The sequence below is a fragment of the Vanacampus margaritifer genome, chromosome 6 (assembly GCF_051991255.1).
Source record: "Vanacampus margaritifer isolate UIUO_Vmar chromosome 6, RoL_Vmar_1.0, whole genome shotgun sequence".
NCBI lineage: Eukaryota > Metazoa > Chordata > Actinopteri > Syngnathiformes > Syngnathidae > Vanacampus > Vanacampus margaritifer.
The window spans coordinates 12,340,333-12,361,116 of record NC_135437.1 but is presented as its reverse complement, the minus strand read 5'-3'; the positions used below and the strand labels follow the sequence as shown (position 1 = coordinate 12,361,116).

General features: G+C 40.7%; 1 protein-coding gene across 1 annotated transcript in view; it reads left to right on the top strand.

Moving 5' to 3' along the window:
* The first annotated feature begins 13,984 nt into the window (after positions 1–13,984).
* The window catches only part of frmd4a (FERM domain containing 4A), a 114,346-nt gene continuing 107,546 nt past the window's right edge, over positions 13,985–20,784 (top strand). Inside the window, exon 1 of the mRNA XM_077567699.1 lies at positions 13,985–14,422. Within this exon, the coding sequence (XP_077423825.1) occupies positions 14,390–14,422 (33 nt within the window). The 5' untranslated portion in view covers positions 13,985–14,389. The remainder of the gene's footprint in view (positions 14,423–20,784) is intronic.

Here is a 20,784-nt window from a genome sequence, read left to right as displayed (position 1 = left end):
ACTTCTAATTGACTGACTGAGTATTTGTAGTAATTTTGCTTGCACCGGCAGGAAGCTCTCAGGCATGAATTTTGTGGTGGTCATGTTGATGTACGTGCCAAGCTTTCATTGAAGTGAGACAGATGGCAGAGCGGAAAACCATCATTTTTCAAAACTATCATTAATGAGAGGGGTGTGCATATCCCTGGCTTAGGCTCTTCGAATGTTGTTCATTTGTAGGGTTCTCCATCTGAATACCGGTTTTCCTTGTACTTGTAATGCATCTGTTAAAAAATAATCCCTTATTGCACAGACCTTACATCTATCAATAGCCTACTTCTAAAAATGTCAAATCATTGGGGTAGTCCAAGGTAAACTGGAGTTTTACAAATTAGATTTGTTCAAAACTAATTTCAACACTTTGAATTGGTTAATCATGCGTAAGAGACAATATGGACAATGTAGAGTATTGAAATAAACTAGCACGCAATGGTAACATGAATTGTTTGCTTGGAGGTCGTCTACAAGCTGATTGGCCACGAGATCCAAATCAATGTTGGTCAAAGGAGCAGCTTCTTGACACTTTTTTTACCTGTGCTATTTAGGTTGGTTTGCGATGGGAAAAAGGCAATCTCAAAGGCCTAATTAGTCTGTCAAAACATGACAATAGAGTATGTGTACTCCAGCTTAATCCATTATGGCGGACATTTTGACAGCAGCCCGTGGTACATTAGATTTACAGTTGCCCCTTCATCCTGTTAGGGATATAAAAAAAAAAAAAATCATCCGCTGAAAAAAGGCCACACCTTTCTTGTGATTACAGTGGTACGTTGAGATAAATGTAATCTGACTTTTGATCTTTTCATGTCGTTGGGACAATTTTTTATTTTGTATTACTGGTATTGTTATTTTTTTTAATTTTTGCTTTGACAAATTTGTCAGTGAATGAACGACAAGAAGCAGTTTGATTTCAAGCTGTTTAACTCTTTGACTGCCAAAAACGTTAAATAACGTTTAGTAAAATCCTATGGAGGAGTGCCAAAGACGTTAAAAGACGTTTGTTTCAAAACAGAGGTGAAACTAACCATTTTCTATTGTTGATTACTCAAAAACGGAATAAGGTAGAAACAAACTTTTTTTTCCGAACAAACTTTTTTTTCCGATGAAAGATGAGAGTCCAATCTTTCATTTGGTAGTATGTGTGTTTCCATAGTCCAAACACATAATTTTCTGTGGACCTTGAAAGATCAGTCAAAAGATCAGTCAAAATGCTTAAAACGGCTGGCACCCACGGCATCCCTTTTCTGAAAACGTCTGGCAGTCAAAGAGTTAATGCCACTAGCAGTTGAAGTTTGCTGTTGAATTAAACATAAAACAAATATTTACAGAAAAACAAAGATTTACACATTGTTTATTTGAAACAACCACATAACCTTTTCACTTAATGCTAACACATAGGGCCCTATTTTTGTGCTCAGTGCAAATCTAGCGCAAAATGTAGTCTAACTGTGCATATGAGTGGATTTCTTTTGGCATTTTTGTAGGTGGGCACAGGTATAAAAATGCGGTTGCGCCATTGTGAGAGTGAATACAGCCGACTTGATTCCCAGCCAGTCAAAGCGACTCCCCGTATTCCCTTTAAATTCAGCACAGTTGAGGCATGCAGACTATATGGCGGTGTGCGCAAAATACATTTCTAAGGAACTGCAAGAAGATCTCTGCAGATGATGTAAATGTTGGTTACCTTGAACTCTTCCACTGCAAGGTGCCACCTGTCATGTATGCTGAGGAGGGTTGCCAGAGGGGGCACGGGCAGCCCAGAGTGGCAGAGGCAGCAGGCGGTCTGATTGGTCGGCCATCTGTCTCCGGGAGTGAGCAGATGTCTGAGTAGGACGACCAATCTCCACTCGCTCCCATCTTCACTGCTGTTCACTCTGCTTTCCTGGTGTGCGTGTGTGTGTGTGTCACAGTAAATTTTGTAAAGTAAATTTGACTCTATTTAGAGTGTGACCAAATAGACTCAGTTTTAGAGTAGGCTAATATTTACAATAATATTTACTTGGAAGAGAGTAAAATAAAGAATTTAAAATAAATCAATCAATGTAACTCAAAGGTTACGGAACGAACTCACGACCTTCAGTTTGGGAGACTGCCACCTGAGCTGTGCCTCTCCTACTGTTTGCTTATCTCCAAGAAGAGGAAGGAGGAAGGAGTTAGGAAGATTCCAGCTGACACGAGAGATGTACTCTCTGTGGTTCAGGGAGTAGATTGGCTGTCTCCCAACCTGAAGGTTGTGAGTTTGTTCCTCAACCCTTGAGTGACTTCTATTTATATATTTTTTCCAATTCTTTATTTTACTCTCTTCCGAGTATAAATATTACCCTAAAACTGAGTCTATTTGGTCCAACTCAAGAGTCAAATTTACTCTACAGAATTTACTGTGTAGTAGTAATTGTAGTAGGCTATAGTGTTCACTTAGACTATAATAATAGGTAATAGTGTAATATAGTAACAATAGTAGTTTTTATATTTATTTGTTGTCCTAGATCCTACATGTTATTTATTGTCTGCATTGCAGTAACTCCCCGTTTCAGTCTTTTGTAAATTGAAGCTCATTAAGACTTACTTCCGCTCAGTTGGCATACGATGATTTCATTGATAATTTTTCTTCCAGAAGACAGACACAGATACATTTTCACTTCAGTTGGTTGATTTATTTTAGTTTGTAGTTGTTTTTATTTATGTATTTATTTCATTCATAAATAATTCATTTTATTACCGCTATTAACTATTCACTGTTAATAAAGGTTGTCAAATGGCATGTTTTTTTGTTTTTTTGTTTTTTTGTTTTTTTGTTTTTTTTGTTTTTTGTTTTTTTGTTTTTTGTTTTTTGTTTTTTGTTTTTTGTTTTTTTGTTTTTTGTTTTTTGTTTTTTTGTTTTTTTGTATGTTCATTTGCATCAATGATATACTTGGGATAGGAATGGGGTTTGCGGCCAATAGTGGCTATACTGTATTTTAAATGTGTGATCTGATTTTGCTTTGGTAAAGCAGTGCAACCTTGGTTGTCCAGGCAACAGTTTACAGTACTGCCATGTAATTTGAGAACAACAAAAAACCTATTGATGGTGACTGAATGAAAGAAAAATTCAACTAGGTTCAATTCAAGACATGGCAATAAGCATCAATGCAAGGCGAGTGGGTGGCCTTGAGCTCAACACGTGATTTGTGGGTGTGTCAAACATGGCCAGGGGACTAATTTCAAATGATTGACGTGCAAATGCCTCATATTGCACTGCACCATTTAATGATAAGGTACACAACAGGGCGGGGGGAAAGCTAAAGAGGAGGAGGGAAGCAAGGAGGCTCTTGTAGTTTATTTCATCTGCCGCTAGAGGGAGTTATAGACCACAGAAATTTGCCTTCATTCAGATACTAAATGGTTATTGCATAGTTGTGTTGTATTTATTGGATTGCTGAACGTTCTAGGCAGTAGGCAGACTTTTTCATAATGTTTTGTCATTTGTTCTCCCTTGGTCAAATAAAAGAGTTTTCTAGTGTTGCAATCGCAGATTGCATGAATTTCCACCCAGAAGTAGTCTAGTATGTATGATGTCATGGTGAAAAGGTCTATAGTGCCTCTGGCATTTGATCACGTGGTCTGAGGTGCTGTGTGCTGCTAAGGTTCAGTGTCAAACCCCTGCAGTTAGAAGCAGCTCTTGCCTGTGTGCTATTATAAATGGCAACGCCACAGGAAGTAGGCCAGTCACGTACACGGGGCACATACATAAGGGAATAGTGTAGCTGAGGGTTAATTATAGGCCTGTTTACCTCATTGGCGTAGATACGACAAACAATATTTCCTTCGACAATGCAAGCAATTTCAGGTGACAGCTACCAGAAATTCCATTAGGATGACCTATTTTAAGATTTTTTTTTTTTTTGAAAACAAATAACATTTTGATATAACATTTCGTAAAAGCAGCCAAAGTGGAGTTTCTATTGTGGAAAATGTATTTTTTTTGTCATTACTGTTACTCTTACTAGCATTACTTCAATTAGGATAACTGTTACGGGGTGGGTACCAGATGTGCTCAGCCTGCAAGATTGGATCAGGATCTTGCGCGCCTTCATGACGTCACATTATGGCAGTTCCACTGCAACAGCAAAGAAGGTCGTGGAGTGGTACTGACAGTTGCCTACGATGGGTCCGTGTTTGTATGTGCATGTTTGTGTGAGTGAGTGCAAAAAAAATCACACAGAAAAAGAACATTTCTTTCTTTCATTTTTTTTCAAATGTGCTGACTGCTTTATGGCATGTTTTCCCACTTTCCCCATTTGTTACAAAGACGGAAGTCGATTAGAACGTCTACACGCGATTACTGCTGTCATGGCAGAAGCTGCAAAACAAAAAAAACTAAAAAGTTCAGTTTGAAGAGACAACAACAACAAAGAAAAAAATTGGAAGCTACTCGGATAAAAGGACAGTCAATGATCAACATTTTGCCCGACTTTCGCTTGATACCATGAGCTGAAAGACGATGCTGTGCGCTGGTCCTATTGGAAAATGTTGTTTTCCTTCAGGGGCAGCACGGTGGCTTTTTAATTAAGCGATTAATCGTAATTAATCAAAATTCTAAGATGTGATAAATCTGATTACAAAATTTAATCGTTTGACAGCTGTAGTTATTCTATACATCAAGATCGGATGCATGGATTTGATCAACATTGGATTACAGTCTCCTTGCTGTTATTACATATGCGTTGCATGCAGTTTCCCTTTGAACTCAGAGATCGTAAAGGAAATTAATAGTAGTAATTCATCTGTAGCCTGCTTGCTTTTGCTGTGTTTCGGCAGTTGATGGTGGTGTGTTAATATTTTATCTGAGTGAGTATACATAACATGTGTCAGAAGTATTGAAGTAGGTCAAATTTCTGGAGGGGCAATGCAAACGTAGCCCCCCTGCCACAACAATGTCATGACTGATGATGACAAAAAGATGGCTTTCCATAATTGTTGACATAATGTCCTCTATGTATATGCATTTGTATACAAATATATGTTTTATATAGATTTATCTATTTCCTTCTCTCCCTCTCTGCATAGCTCTGTGTGCTGTCTGCAGTGAATGTTGGTTGCCCGTGGCGACGGTTGCCAGGCTACCACTCTGGAGTGACTTCATAGCATGGGGCATGTGTGTGCTGTGGCTCAAGATGAATAGGAGGGCATTTTATCCTTCTCTAGGTCCGAAATGTGCATTTAAATATCAACTTCATAGCATTGATGCACATCTCTCATGCAGCATGTAGATGATGCTAGATGCATTTTTGTGAGTCAATCAAATTAGTTTTTAACGATGTTTTTTTTTTTTGTCAAAAGGAGTAAAGACACAAAGGCTCTCTCCTTGGATGATGAAAGTTATGGAAATGAGCTTGATTAAATATGCTCTCTCTCTTTTTCCATCTCTGCCACTCTCTTTCTCGCCCACTCTCTGGGTCCCGCATGCCCTTCCTCTCGCTCACATTTCATTCTCCCATCCGTCTCCCTTGCTCTAATACTCTGTGTCTCTGCACTTGTGAGATAAGATGTTCCTCGCTGTGAGCGACAGCGCTGGTGGTAGTGGTGGTGGTGAGGTGTGAGGGAAGAGGAGACGACGGGCTTTCCCTCTTCCTTCTTTAACCACCTCCAGGCCTGCCAGAGAACCCACACGTAGCAAATGTGGACCACATCTCCATATGTGCATATCCCGCCTGCGCTTGTGCAACGTGTTTCCTTCAACTGTTGTTTAATGAACTTTAGATTGCATGTCAGACTCGCTGTCCCCCCCAGCAACAATCGACTCCAGCTCTGTCAGACATGAACCCATGGCTGCAGGAAGGGGCCAAAGTCCTTCCAGTATACAGCAGAACTGTAATAGTTGAACGCAATACATTCTGGGATACTTTTTGAGTATTTTTTCACTCAACAAATGGAAATTGAGCAAATTTGTCCCAACTTCAAAATGGCGCATCATAAAACCTTTATTTGCTGAATTTAGTTGATATTATTAACTGTAATACAATTGTAAAAATAAGATCTCAGTTCTGTATAATTAATTCAACAAAAAGAAAACTACAGTACTCATCCTTTGATGAAAAGTTACTAAACATTGATCACTAAAATTGATCAATTACTAGATCTTCGATTATATAAATATTTTTTTAAATGCACGTTCATGTGGCATATAATTTTTTAGTATATTATTGAAATTAATAGTGTTTTTTTTAAATGAATGAATTAGTAGTTGACCACTAGATGACACTAAATCCTACAAACTGTCTCTTTAATGTTTTTTTCTTAATTAAGGAAAATAGTACTCAGAATATTACTTTATACAGCGTAAAGTACTACCACAATTAAGTAGAATGTAAAATTAAACAGTATGTGCATTATGATCTGGCTTGATCTGGTGTATGCGACCTGGCCACTTGAGGGCAGCATAAAACAGTCATTAGAACACAAGCAAAGAAGACTTTTAACATCGACTGTAAGTGACTCTCTAAACTATAGCAATATTAGTAGTTTTTTTACAGAAGAAAATATGCCTGTGAGTATCGTTACATTGCCCTTCTACCTGCGTTGATATACCAATTTTGTTCAATTATCTCTTAATTTAATGATTATAACACTGCAATTATCAATGCTATTCATTAGGCCGGCAGTGGCATATTGCATTGTGTGTTAGCATTAAGTTGGCAGAAGTAACGTTTTTTTTTTTTCAACTGTGTGTAAACAGCTTGAGCCTCTTTTTCACTATCATTATCTGCCAAACTGTTGCTTATTGTGGTGTTTACGTTAAAGTGAAAGCAAACATCAAAAAAAAAAAAAGGCCCAATGACAGCTCGTGTTTTTAAAAAGCCGTAAATTGTGCTAATCTGAGTATCGGCGTGGAGTCTTAATGTATTCCCCGTGCTTGCAAGGATAAGCGCTATAGGAAATAAATAGGTATAGTTGACAGCTACTGCCTGGGCTTGGAAGGTGAGTGACTTCAAATTCAGACTCAATGCAGACTTCCTGTCAAACACAATTCACATTTCCTCTTTGTTGACAAAAATACACAAAAAACTGATTTAGATTAAATAATCACATGGTATTCAATTTGTACTACCGGTACTTTAATTTTTAAGGTTCCACTGTACCAAAGAATAATTTTCCATGAGTCAACCTTCAGGAGCTATATAATTGCATAAACTCTCATTGAAAGCTCCCGCTGGAGGCCCACATCTCGGCTAGACTTCACATGCTCAAGGTGCTCAGTATTTTGAAGATATCACTGCCTATCACTGCTGGCGTAATGCGTGGATTAACCCATTTTCCTACTTACCCCCGGCCCCGATCAGGATTTATGTACTGTATATTTAGTTAATTGATTCAAACAGCCATTATCAACCACAATGGCGTATTACTTTAATCTCACAGTTACATGTCCCATAGATCCACTGTTAATTAATGGAATTAGATTGCTCTTCTGCCTTTGCCAATGACCTACGGTAGTGTAGGACCCTTCCACAAAATAAAAACAGACAAGTGTGAATTATGTTAATGGACAATGAAACATGGAGGTGTCCACATGAAATTTGCAAATCATCATTGTTCCAGACAATGCACTTTACCAGAAGAGCTCGCTGTGTATTGACCCTTGATTGTTAACAGGCCCACACGAGTCGATTGGTGTTGTTCCGTGCGGAGCAGGAGTCTCACTCTGGCGAATGAGAGTCCGCAGCAGTTCCCTCTCGAGTGGCATTGATTTAGCTGTAATGCTCTGACAGGGTTGCGCATTGACATATGGGTCCCCGAGCCAGACGCCTGGGTGCATGCCGCGATTAACGATGAATATGGCGTCCCTCTTTTGCCGAACTGCTCCTCCATCTTTTTGTTGTGAGCCTGTGATCATTCAATTCACGTGGGTTGATGCTGTGTGTTTGTTATTCCTATTGATGCAACCTGTTGTTTTCTCTTATTACATATGAAAACAGATATTCCCCAAATGTAGTTGCACTATCAAACAAAAGCATACATTTCAAATATTTCCCATGTGACTTAAGAAAACATCTCTGATATTTTTCAGTCAAAATACACAAAGGATAAAGGATTAGTGTGTTTTTTTTTTAAACATTATTTCTTGTGGGGGGTTCTTTGAAAGTGACTCTGGATCCTATCTCCAAAATCATATTCAATCGACAACTTATTTTGCTAGAAAAAAAAGTAGCTAATTTATTAATTAACTCTTTGACTGCCAGACGTTTTCAGAAACGGGATTTCGCCAGTGCCAGCCAATTTAAGCATTTTGACTGATCTTTCAAGGCCCACAGAAAATGTTTTGTTTGGACTATGGAAACACACATACTACCAAATGAAAAATTTAACTCTCATCTTTCATCAGAAAAAAAAGTTTGTTTCTACCTTATTCCGTTCTTCAGTAATCAACAATAGAAAATGGTTAGTTTCACCGAAATGCTCTGTTTTGAAACAAAAAGCGGAGAAAAAGAGCTTTTTGTGAAACAATGTTATTTTATGCACTCTAGTGAATTCTACACTTATTTTTGTCCATGAATGATGCCACAAACACCTAAATAGTGCTTTACTTCTGTAAAACACTTACCACCAACAATGAAAAAGTGTTTTTTGATAGCACAATACGTTTATTTCCTTTCAACAGTGTAACAATTTGACAAAACAATTTCGCAAACTATTTACAAATGTGTGCAACTGTGGTACTATTTACAATTATGTGGATGTTTCAAATACAGTTTTTCTTTTTGTAACACTCTCCTGCGTGCAAGGAGAGGGAGCAGGATTTGCACAACGGATTAGTTTCACTTTCGATTGTCCGTTTCGCGTGCAGACGTTACACTTTCTTGACGGCCTTTTTTTCCGGGGAATAGCAAGTAGCAGACTGTACCCACTCTTCCGATGAATATGCATTGGACTCGGGGTACTCTTCGTCGTCCGATTGAACGACCGCCTGAGCGCGCTCGGTTGTGCTCCGCGTTTTCCGGTGTTAGCATCGCTAGCCCGTGAACCTTTATGACGTCGTCATAACCGCCGCGTCAACGCTTCCAACTTCGCCGTCAACCTCGGAGTCACCATCTTCATCATCGACGATGATCATCGTCGTCATCAATGTGCTCTTTAGCGTTGGTCGATGCCTTTCGTCTTTGAAAAAAATTCCCAAGTGTGAGCTGCTTGCAACCGGTCGACATTGTTCGCTTCCTCCTCCATCTAGCTCCGCCTCACGTCTTCTACTGCCGCGTCAATGCTTCCAACCTCGGAGTCACCATCATCATCATCGATGATGATCATCGTCGTCATCAATGTGCTCTTTAGCGTTGGTCGATGCTTTTCGTCTTTGAAAAAAACTGCTTGAGCGTGAGCTGCTTGCAACCGGTCGCCATGTTCTCTTCCCTTCCCCAGCCATTGTCTCCTCTAGCTCCGCCTCACGTCTTCAACTGACGCCTACCCAATCTTGTCAAAAGAGAGTCATTGCTGCCATCTAGGGGCCAAAAATAGTCATTAGGCTCACTAGATCTGCTTGAAACTTTAACCACAGCTGGCCAAGGCTTCCCTCCACCCGTTTCAAAAAAAAAAAAAATTGGATGACGTCTTTTAACGTCATTGGCGGCCCTCCGTAGGTTTTTACTTGACGTCTTTTAACGTCCATGGCAGTCAAAGAGTTAATTAAATTTTAAATGATTGAACTGAGCAGCGGCCAAAGAGGTAACAGTAGGAAAAGAAAGTTTTTCGTATGAAGGCAAACGAAGCTTCAGGGAAATAAATTAAGATTGCATCTTGTTTCCCGATTTGTGTAAAATAAACACATAATAGAGGGTCAGTTAATGGCTCGTTTTCCATTTTTCAATTTCCAATTTTAAGCAAAAACTCGTTCCTCTTTGGCCAACGCTGCTTTAGTGGCGTAAAAGAAAATTTAACAGTAGAAGAAGAGTGTCTTTTGAGTGAAGCCAAAAAAAGCTCAAGGGAAACATACGAAGGTCGCATTTTGTTTCCCGGCTTGTGTAAAATAAGCACATAACGGAAGGTCATATAAAGACTCAATTTCTGTTTTTGAATTTCCAATTTTAAACTACAAACGGCTCGTTCTCGTTCAATAGAGACAGCAACACTGCCTCCCCGTGGACGGAGGCGGAACGGGCCCTAAACGTGAATATCTGAGGACTTGTGTGTGTGAATATCTCGAAACAGGCGGAGTGGAACCGTCACTTGGTTGGCGTATATATATATATATATATAAAACGTTTGTGGGTCTCAAAAACCCGTGAAGATCCCAAATTTATTTGTGTGAATACTTAGACAAATTTCTCCCCATAAATAACACCAGATTCCATTTGCAATACACTTTTTGTGACACTTTGTTTACATCATCATCCCAAACTGTTTTTCAAAGGTCTAAGAGCCATAGGTGATGCAATAAAAAAAAAAGAAAAGATGAGCAGCGTAATCGTCTGACAGTAATTTGCACGCAAACTTACCTTCACGGCTGATGCACTTGCTTTTGCGATGAAGCGACTAAAAAATAGATTTTCCATAATATGTGTAGGCATTCGGTTGACTCTGTGAGTCTGGCGAGCCTCTAAAAGACATAAGACAACCCCTAATTCTCCCTTCCTGGCTGTGATGTAGTTTAATTGATAAATCAGTACAATTACACCCCTTGTTTCCCCCGTGGAAGTGCAGCGTGTGTTTAGCAACGGCTAATTACCACAGCCCATTGGCCGTCTGCTTTGTACGACGTAATTGCAGCCCTTTTGTCGAAAGAGCCTGAGAAAAATCACACATTATTTTTCACGCATTTGTTGACACACGTGTACAGAAGCCTTTGGATTTGACATGGCTCTCGGCACTAGTCAAATTAGGCACCAGAAGGTAGAAACTCAGATGGAACACAAGAGACAAGAATAGCAAGGATGATGCATCTCTCACCGACGTGTGTTAGTGTACATGTGCATGATGGAAAAAGTCACAAGGGATTCATTTTAGGGTCCAGATGGAGCAGCGAAGACCAGTAAAAGATGGGGGGGAAGGGGGTGACACTGGGGGGGGATTTCAGGGTAGCTTATTGCAGTATGCATCGAGCCATGCAATATTGTCCTATTATTCTAATGTTCCCGCCTCCTACATCCCTTGCAACCATTCTCTTTTTTTATGTGTTGCTATGTGCTATATTGGGGATAGGTAATGGTTGGGGGCAGGTATAGAATGTATTTCTGTCTTAGCAGATATATGTTTCTGTGTGTGTGTGGGTGGGTGTTGTGGGGGAAACCTGGCATTTGCTGCCAGGTTAACATTCACTGTCAGTAGTAATGTGCAATGGCAATATATTGGGCCGTATGTCACTGAGGCTCGCCGAGAAAAAAAAGCACATATTCAAGCCAGCTTGAATAAATATCTGTTTTGTTGGAGCCGTAAACATCCTCCTGCCCAAAGAGACCTCAAGCTAAGGTAGTCTTATTTATTCAGCTTCTACATTAGCCAAGAACAAGAGATGTGCAAAAAAGAAACAAGGCATTCATGTTTGTGCAGTCTGTTCATCCCCCGTGCACTGCTACTGCCGCTATCACAGGTCAGCTAAATAATGAGATTTCCCCTGTGAGACCTCTGCTTCACTTATCCAATTTTGTCCATTATCAGTGCGTGTGCGAGAGAAAACGAGGAGCTGATATAGTGCATGTGCGTTTATTTGTGTCGAGCTTGGAAGCGCATGTGTAGCGCGTGCTGTGATACAATCATATGGTCCAGTGGCGATGCTCAGCACAAAGTGATACATTCTCTGATGTGAAGTAGACCACGGAATATTCTCCTGTGGGAGAGCCCCATGTTTGAATGCGCTTCATAAATGAAACCACATGCCACGGGCCAAGCTGGCTCATTTCCATTTGATGTTAGCTGGCGCAAAGATAACGACCTGAAAGGTAATGCTTGCTACAAGGGGAGCGGACGTGCTGCACGCCGATCGAATGTTCCTGATCTCGTCCCTTTTGTGTTGTCATTGCCAAAAGGGCCTTCCTGCATCCATATGGAGATGGCGGCTGCCATAGCTAGCTTGTTGCCAGAATGGCCATCTTAGTGTCATATAAGATATGACATTCAAGAAACCAAAATAAAAAAATAAAAAATACCTTACTGTATCTGTGTTAACATGCGGATTTTATTACTGATATGTAAATGTAGTCGAATTAGACAAATGATCAAATATAACACCGTCATCAATGTAGTATGAAAAGTTAGTGGGTGTGTAAGACATTTTTTCGCGATAAAAACAATAGCATGTAATTATGTTTAATCAATATTCATAGAAAATTGGAGTATGCCATGGTTTGGAATGTATTGTGGTAATATTGGACTGTATTCATTTCTACTTCTTTTTTTAGTCCAGCTAGAGACCTTATACAATTCCATTGACATATATTAACAACCTGTAAAGGTCTCCTGGGGAACAGTGTTGTGTTTGAAATGTCACTTGTGCTCAGTTCAGACAAAGATGTGCTCGTCCTGTGCATAAAAGGACAGTAATGTCCACTGTGGTTAATTAAAGCACAGTTCCCCCCCACACCACCTTTTCTGGGTCAATGCAGAGAAGCTCTGCCTGAAAATAATTGTGGCTGAAAATAATTGAAATAGGGAAGAAGGTATAGAACGAGCAAGCATGCCACTTGCAGTTGCGCTGTGCACCTTGTCACAATCACTTCCTCATTGTTAAAGGCCACGGAGCTGAGAGGACAACGCACTGTGATTTTTATTTGTTTCATTTTTTTATTGCTCTCTGACTATACACGCTGGCTCTGAATTCCTGGCCAAACAGACATGGTTGCCTTGGTAACGAACACATGCAGCTGGGATGCAACTGGGATTTGTCCACTTAAGCAGGTTGCACACATAGCAATTTTTTATCTTAAAAATAATGGCATGCTGTGTGCTCCACACTTTACTTGAAATGACCAACACAGCATACTGTATATCTAGACAAGTGTGAGTAAATCACGTTTGCTCTTTACGGCTTTAAATCACTCTTAAAGGGGGAGTTTGCTACAACTCCTAGCAAGGTTTGAATGTAGCATCACTTCACTATTCCTTCTGACCAAAGCCCTGTCCCTTGTTAACAGGCAAACGCGTGATTCTCAAATTACCGCTGTACATAAGCTAATGTTAGCCACGGCTGCTACATTGATAGCATGACTCATTTGTAATGGAGGGTTCCTGTTATTGGGTTAAGTTATTTTTTATTTTTTTGGGGGGCGGGGGGTTACAGTCAAATAAAAAAGACAAAAAGAGGTGATAAACTACTTGTTGCTAATTGCGCATCATTTCTGAATTTCTTTTTGCTAGTCTTGGGCCCAGTTATTTTGCAAACGAGGGATGGATATTTCAAGTGGATTTTCAGCCATAGGTTCAGCAAAGCTCTATTAGACCAAGGCAACAAGTCAACATGAGTTCAATGACACTTAGTGAGCCTAATTATGTACTGTGTTATACTGTACTGTGCTGTACTGTACTTAAACACAAAGTGATTCCTACTGAAAATACCTCATAATGGTCCACTGTCACGTACATATAATGATTGTCTACAGCTGGAGGCCATGTGAGAATGGCTATGTGCGTGAAGAACAAGGTTTGTGCGTTTCAGCGAGTGACTCATGCTCTTGTCTATTAAGAGAAAAGAAGCTGATCAGGTTGCTAGGCGATTAAGAGCCACTATTGTCCTGCGGGACAATACTAGCCCTGAGATTGCCCTCTCTCTTCTCTTCCTCTTTGCTTTCCTTCGCCACCTCTTTCACACGCATACACACAACATTTTTCCTCACCCCACCCCAAATCCCCAAACACACACACACACACACACACACACACCCTCCCTCCTGTGCTTGGGCGGGAGCTGCTAGCGAGCAGGAGGACAGTAAAAGATGCAGGGGGGCTGTAGTATTAAAAATAAGAGAAAAAAAGACCTGCAATCATTTGCCACATTGAAGGGAACAAATGTAGCTGGAGGCAGGAGAGAGAAGGGAAACAGAGTAAGAGGTAGCACAAAAAGCAGAGCGAGAGAGAGAGAGAGTGAAGGAGAGAGAGCTTGCTGGACATTGTAGGCTGAACTCATTGACAGGTTGGTGGGAGGAGAACCACCAGGACTTTGGCACTGCCCTCTCTTCTCCTGCTCCCAAATGCAAGTGTTTCAGTGAATGTGTGTGTGACACAGTGCCACACACACCGCACACACTATCAGTGCACTGTGTGTGGGTAGAGAGGAGATGTTCACTCCGAGGATGAGACAGCGTTTCTAACAGGATCTATTTGCGGACCGGGGATAATTCCGCTGACGCGGCCGAGGGAAGCGAACCCACCGGAACCGAGCCAATCCGTCATGGAGGGGCTGCTGTCGCCGATGAGGACGCGGGTAGGTTACCATGGGGATTGTTGAGTGTCTCCAAACTACCACCGCCAAGATGTCATTTAGGGAGGAGAGGATGCTGAGCTGATGAAATGAATGAATGGCTCCATGATGCGGAGAACTTTTCGAGCCAACTTGCTGCTTTATGCTTGGGTTAGGTTTTATTGAAAGTGTTGAAAAAGAATGACACAAGCTCTGTGTGTGTGTTTGTGTTTGTGTAACCCCGGCTTTGAAAGAATGAGTCAGTGTGTTCGAGTGGTGCCAATCTCCCCTCAGTACAAAACCAATGTGGCCTTTTGATTTGGACCAGAGAAGCAGAGCAAGAGGTGCAAGGGAGGAACTTGTTCTTGTCACATACAATCCTTTGTGTTGCGCTTCGCACTTGTGTGTTTAGTTTGTCTCTAAAAGTACTCTGCCCGCAGACAACACAAAAGGCAACTGGCACATAGAATTGGTGTGTATGTGTGTGTGTTTGTAGTCAATGTGTGGTTGAGTGAGAACACACTCGATTATTTGTGTGTAGCCATGCGCCTGCCTGACACCCAATGCGATTGTGGCGACCTTAATGGACCCCGAGTGCCCCGTTTCCCTCCCAGATGAGATGTGAGATGAAGACCTGTTTATTCCAGCGGGGATTTTATGTCGTATATATATTATAGGGTGAGCGCCACACTATATGATGGTCTGTATTAATATTCATAAAGGCTGGATTGCATTTTCAAATAAAGCGGGTATGAGTGGTTTTGTGCTCCGCTCAGGTGATACTGGGGGGCTAATAAGCACAGGATAAAATGCACTGTAGCGGTGTAACAACATTTGCAGAATGAACTAGTAAACTGCTTCTTCTTCTACTTCTCAGTCTGACACAAACCCTCCCTTCTCCCTCAACTTGGGCATATCACCACTGGTGCAGACACAAACTAAAAATATATTCTGGATACAACCTCCTTTTCCAACTGAACATCTGACAGCTTGCATACATTTCCACAGGAGGGCAGCCTTAAAGCAAGAAGGCCTGCTCTTTGCTAATTCATCTTTAAAGGAGACATATTAATGGTAAATGCTTCACATTTTAAAACTGTTCTCCATCCCGGAAATTATTTTCTCAAAAGTACCCCACACCATCTTGCAGTTTTATCATCTAGCAGCTATGTGTGTACATAACAGCTACTGTATATCTGGATCTCACAGGCAAGTGTGTGTGTAACAGCAGGCTCTATCTCGCCAGCAAGTGTGTGCATAACAGTGTGTTGGATCTCGCTGGCAAGTACATGCGTAACAATTGGACTGGTTACCAGTAAGTGTGTGCCTAAAAATGGAGTGAGTCTATCCAGTGACTGTGTGCGTGACAGTGGGCTGAATCTCGCTGGCAAGTGTATGAGTAACATCTATGCATACATTCACTGGATCTTGCCAGTGAGTGCATGCATAAATGCAGGCTGGACATCACTGGCGAATGTACGCATAATAGCGGGATAACTCTTTCCAATAAGTGCAAGTATAACCATGGGCTGCCAGCGAAGGTCGTCATGGTAACCAACGTTGGACTTGCCATTGGTCCATAAGTATATGGGTTGGAATAATGGCTGGTTCCCTTCATAAGATAAGACCAGACCCTTAAAACAAGCTAATTTCAGGAAGACTAAAAACTACTGTAGTGTGTAAATCCATCCATCCATCCATTTTCTTAACCGCTTGTCCTCACAAGGGTCGCGGGGGGCGCTGGAGCCTATCCCAGCTGGCTTCGGGCAGTAGGCGGGGTACACCCTGAACTGGTTGCTAGCCAATCGCAGTAGTGTGTAAATAATTATTGATTTTTGGGGTGTTTTTGTGAAATCATCACAGATATGTAATTAAGAAACATTATAAATTAAATATTAAGAAAAACACAATATATCTCTTTAGCAGCGTGGTAAACTGCAATATGAGTCATGAGTATCATGTTCTCCCCCGTGCTTGCATGGGTTTTGCCTGAATACTTCCTCCCACATTCTGAAAGCATGCATATGCGTTAGGTTCAATGAAGACTCTAAATTGTCCATAATTTTTCTATGTGATTCATTTTCCTTTTTCCTCGCTTGTTAGATCTCTCCGCTGCATCTTGACTCCACAGCCTCTTGCAGTGTAGCGGAGATTCAAGTCGATCTGCTAAATCAGTGCTGTCTGCCATACCAGCCAGATTTATCCCGGAGCAACGCTAATACCCATCAGTGATGAAATGACCTTTTTGATTCTCTCAGTTTATCTTCATCAGCCACATTTAGCTTCTGATGCCCAGCAGTAGATTTTGTGTATCTTACCCTGCTTTGGACTCAAAGCCACTCTGAGATTTATTTAAAAGAATCACAGCATGACGAAACTGGGAAGGCGCCACTCTTAAAGTTTTACATCTCTCTGTGATAAAAGGAGGAATAAAGTGCAGGCATATTGGGTCTCCTGCTTGTCTTCACATTTAACCAGAAGCAACAGTGGGGAAAAAATCCCCTTTACCTACCCTGTAAAATCCTCTTCTCATTCAAAACCTACCATTGTGAACACATTCACTGCTAGCCATTTTCAAAGCAAAGTTCCTCATATGGCCAGCCATTTTATATTGACCATTTTGACTGATCTTACACTTTATTGTTTCTATTTTTTTTTCCCATTCTTTAGTGATCAGCAGTAGAATAGAACATACCAAAAAGTACTGTTTTCTGACTAAAAGTGTATGCCTTTGTGACAGCTCAAACTATATAAAAAAAAATAATAATAATAACAAGACACGTAAAGGGCTTTTGTTAGCAAAATAATAATAATTCATTTCCAGGAACTACACAAAAGAGTGATGTTGACTCACTGTGTCTCCAATGCCAATGCTTTATTTACATGGAGTTCATCATTCACTGCATGCACTGCATCTTCTTTTCACAATAGTGACACACACGATCCTACCACAACACATATACTCTGTTTATGTCATACAGATCCACACTCTGTTTGAGTGCGAAGTGCCTAAAATTGTCCGACTACAGTGTTGGATTTCCTCTCCGAAAAAATCTACTTTGGTGGCAATAAAGGGTTGGATTCTAGTTGACTAACATAAACGTCCATAGGTGTGACTGTGGGTATGAACGGTTGTTTGTCTATATGTGCCCTGCGATTGGGTGGCGACCAGTTCAGGGTGTACCCCGCCTCTGAACCAAAGTCGGGACTAGATCTTGCAGTGGCCCTAATGAGGACACGTACTACAGTATAAAAAAATGGATGGATGACCTATACCTTCAAGCGTCATGTCAGACGCATTTACCGTTATGTACACCACCTGCAGAGTACATGTGATGTATGTAAAACTGAGGAGTGTGAGAAAATGCTGTTGCATGCTGTAAAAAAAACTAAACAAACAATGTGATATCCACTGACGAATGACCCTGCTTTGCTGGAGGAGGGATGAAGAAAATTAGGGAGGAGTTGGAAATAAAGATTTTAGTTAGTGTATTCAATGCGGAATAAACATAACTGAACATTGTCCAGAAAAATGATGTGAAAGAAGTCATGAAATGCCCCTTGGCCGCTGTAAGAGATAATACAGTACTAAAACTGTTCTTTTCAGGTCTTATCCATTGAGGTTTTTACTTCGGGGAACCACAAAAGGCGACTTAAGCCCAAAGATAACTCCAAACCTGAAGAAAAACTGCACCCTCCATAATCTGCTGCCCTCTAAAACGAGAAATTTGTGCTGCGTAGGCTTTCTAAGAGATGTACTCAAACCGTCCTGCCACTCTGTATCTCTCTTCTTTTGTGTTACTTTATTATTGGTGACAGTAATGTGCAGCCAAGCAAGAAGATAAAATAGAAAGGGGCATTTGTGTGATGTGCTGCATTGCTGGCTGGAGTTGTTTTGAACTTTAAAAAGAAAAAAGAAAAAAGCTGGACAGTGAAAAACTTTGAAAGAAGTCCCACTGCTTACACATCTTTTCTTGCAATCGCATTATTTCTCGGTGTTCTTTCAAATGAAATATTACAGTTGATTTCTGCTGACCATTGCACACTATCTTCGGAGGCGTCCAATAATGGTCAGCGGTGACAGTGGTGTGACTAACCGCTAGAATTAAAATAGATGCAAACTCACTGAGGCGTTGGCTTCGGCTGTAGCCTTGTGTGTGTAATTGTCTACAGCTGGGGAGCAAGTGAACATTACACTGTCCTCCTATTTATGAAGGGGCCTTGACTTCTGAGTTGAATTTGTGCTTTTACCAAGCTTATATAACACATTTTCTCATTGAAATAAACTGCAGTTTAAGGGCAATATTAGTTGGTGGCGGTAATGCACCATTAAACTGGTCCGAAAACTGACAATAGACCCCACAGCAGAAGAACAAGAACAGCCAATACATTTGGTACATTGTTTTTTTCAGGAGGCCGGTATACAATTTCCATTCAATTCAATGAGGAAGAATGATTTGAGATAAAAGTGTTTTGATATTCAAACATGGGCAATGAATGAATTAAACTCATATTTCAAGGCACCACTGTGTGTGTGTTTTTTTAAACCATCAATTGACATAAAACGATTGGTTGAGGCTCCTTTTTACTTTAAAGGGATACTTGACCCATTGAGTTATTTTCAGCAGTAAAAAGTTAGTTGTCCAGAATTAATTTGATAGCTTAATTTCTTTTCATGTACAATTAATACCTTTAAAAAAAATTTTTTTTTTTCCATTTGCAGTCAACTGAAAATGGCATCACCTGTGCTGAGGAAGGAGGTAATGACCAATCATTTTTCTGGGTTTGGTCAGCAAACTGAGCTATGATTGGTCATTACCCATTTCCTCAGCACAGGTGATGTCCTCTTCAGTTGACAGCAAATGGAAAAAAAATTTTTTTTTTAAAGGCATTAACTCTTTTACTGCCAAAGACGTTAAATGACGTTCTGCAAAAACCTACGGAGGAGCGCCAAAGACATTAAAAGACGTCCACCCATTTTTTATTTTTTGAAACGGGTGCAGGGAAGCCTTGCGGAGCTGTGCTGAAAGTTTCAAGCAGGTCTAGTGAGCCTAATGACTATTTTTGGCCCCTAGAGGGCAGCGATGACTCTCTTTTGACAAGATCGGGTGGGCGTCAGCAGAAGACGTGAGGCGGGGCTAGAGTGTTGAGGGGACAATGGCTGAAGAAGCCATAATGGCGGTTGCAAGCAGCTCACGCTAGAGCCGTTTTTTTCAAAGACGAAAAGCATCGACCAACGATAAAGAGCACATTGATGACGACGATGATCATCATCGATGATGATGATGATGGTGACTCCGTGGTTGGAAGCATTGACGCGGCAGTAGAATACGTTAGGCGGAGCTAGATGGAGGAGGAAGCGGACAATGTTGCAAGCAGCTCACAGTTGGGAATTTTCAACGCTAAAGAGCACATTGATGACGACGATGATCATCATCGATGATGATGATGGTGACTCCGAGGTTGACGGCGAAGTTGGAAGCGTTGACGCGGCGGCTATGACGACGTTATAAAGGTTCACGGGCTAGCGATGCTGACACCGGAAAACGCGGAGCACAACCGACCACGCTCAGGCGGACGTTCAATCGGACGACGAAGAGTGCCCCGAGTCCAATGCATATTCATCAGAGTAGTGGGTACAGTCTGCTACTTGCTATTCCCCGGAAAAAAAGGCCATCAAGAAAGTGTAACGTCTGCACGCGAAACGGACAATGAAAGTGAAAGTAATCTGTTGTGCAAATCCTGCTCCCTCTCCTTGCACGCAGGAGAGCGTTACAAAAAGAAAAACTGTATTTGAAACATCCACATAATTGTAAGTAGTACCACAGTTGCACACATTTGTAAATAGTTTGCGAAATTGTTTTGTCAAATTGTTACACTGTTGAATGGAAATAAACGCATTTTGCAAACTAAAAAAACTTTTTCATTGTTGGTGAAAGCGTTTTACAGAAGTAAAGCACTGTTTAGGTGTTTGTGGCATCATTCATGGACAAAAAGAAGTGTACAATTCACTAGAGTGCCTGAAATAACATCGTTTCACAAAAAGCTCTTTTTCTCCATTTTTTGTTTCAAAACAGAGCATTTCGGTGAAACTAACCATTTTCTATTGTTGATTACTGAAGAACGGAATAAGGTAGAAACAAACTTTTTTTTCTGATGAAAGATGAGAGTTCAATCTTTCATTTGGTAGTATGTGTGTTTCCATAGTCCAAACACAATATTTTCTGTGGACCTTGAAAGATCAAAATGCTTAAATCGTCTGGCACTGGCGACATCCCGTTTCTGAAAACGTCTGGCAGTTAAAGAGTTAATTGTACATGAAAAATAATGAAGGTATCGAATTAATTCTAGACAAAATATAAACTTTTTTATTGCTAAAAATGGCT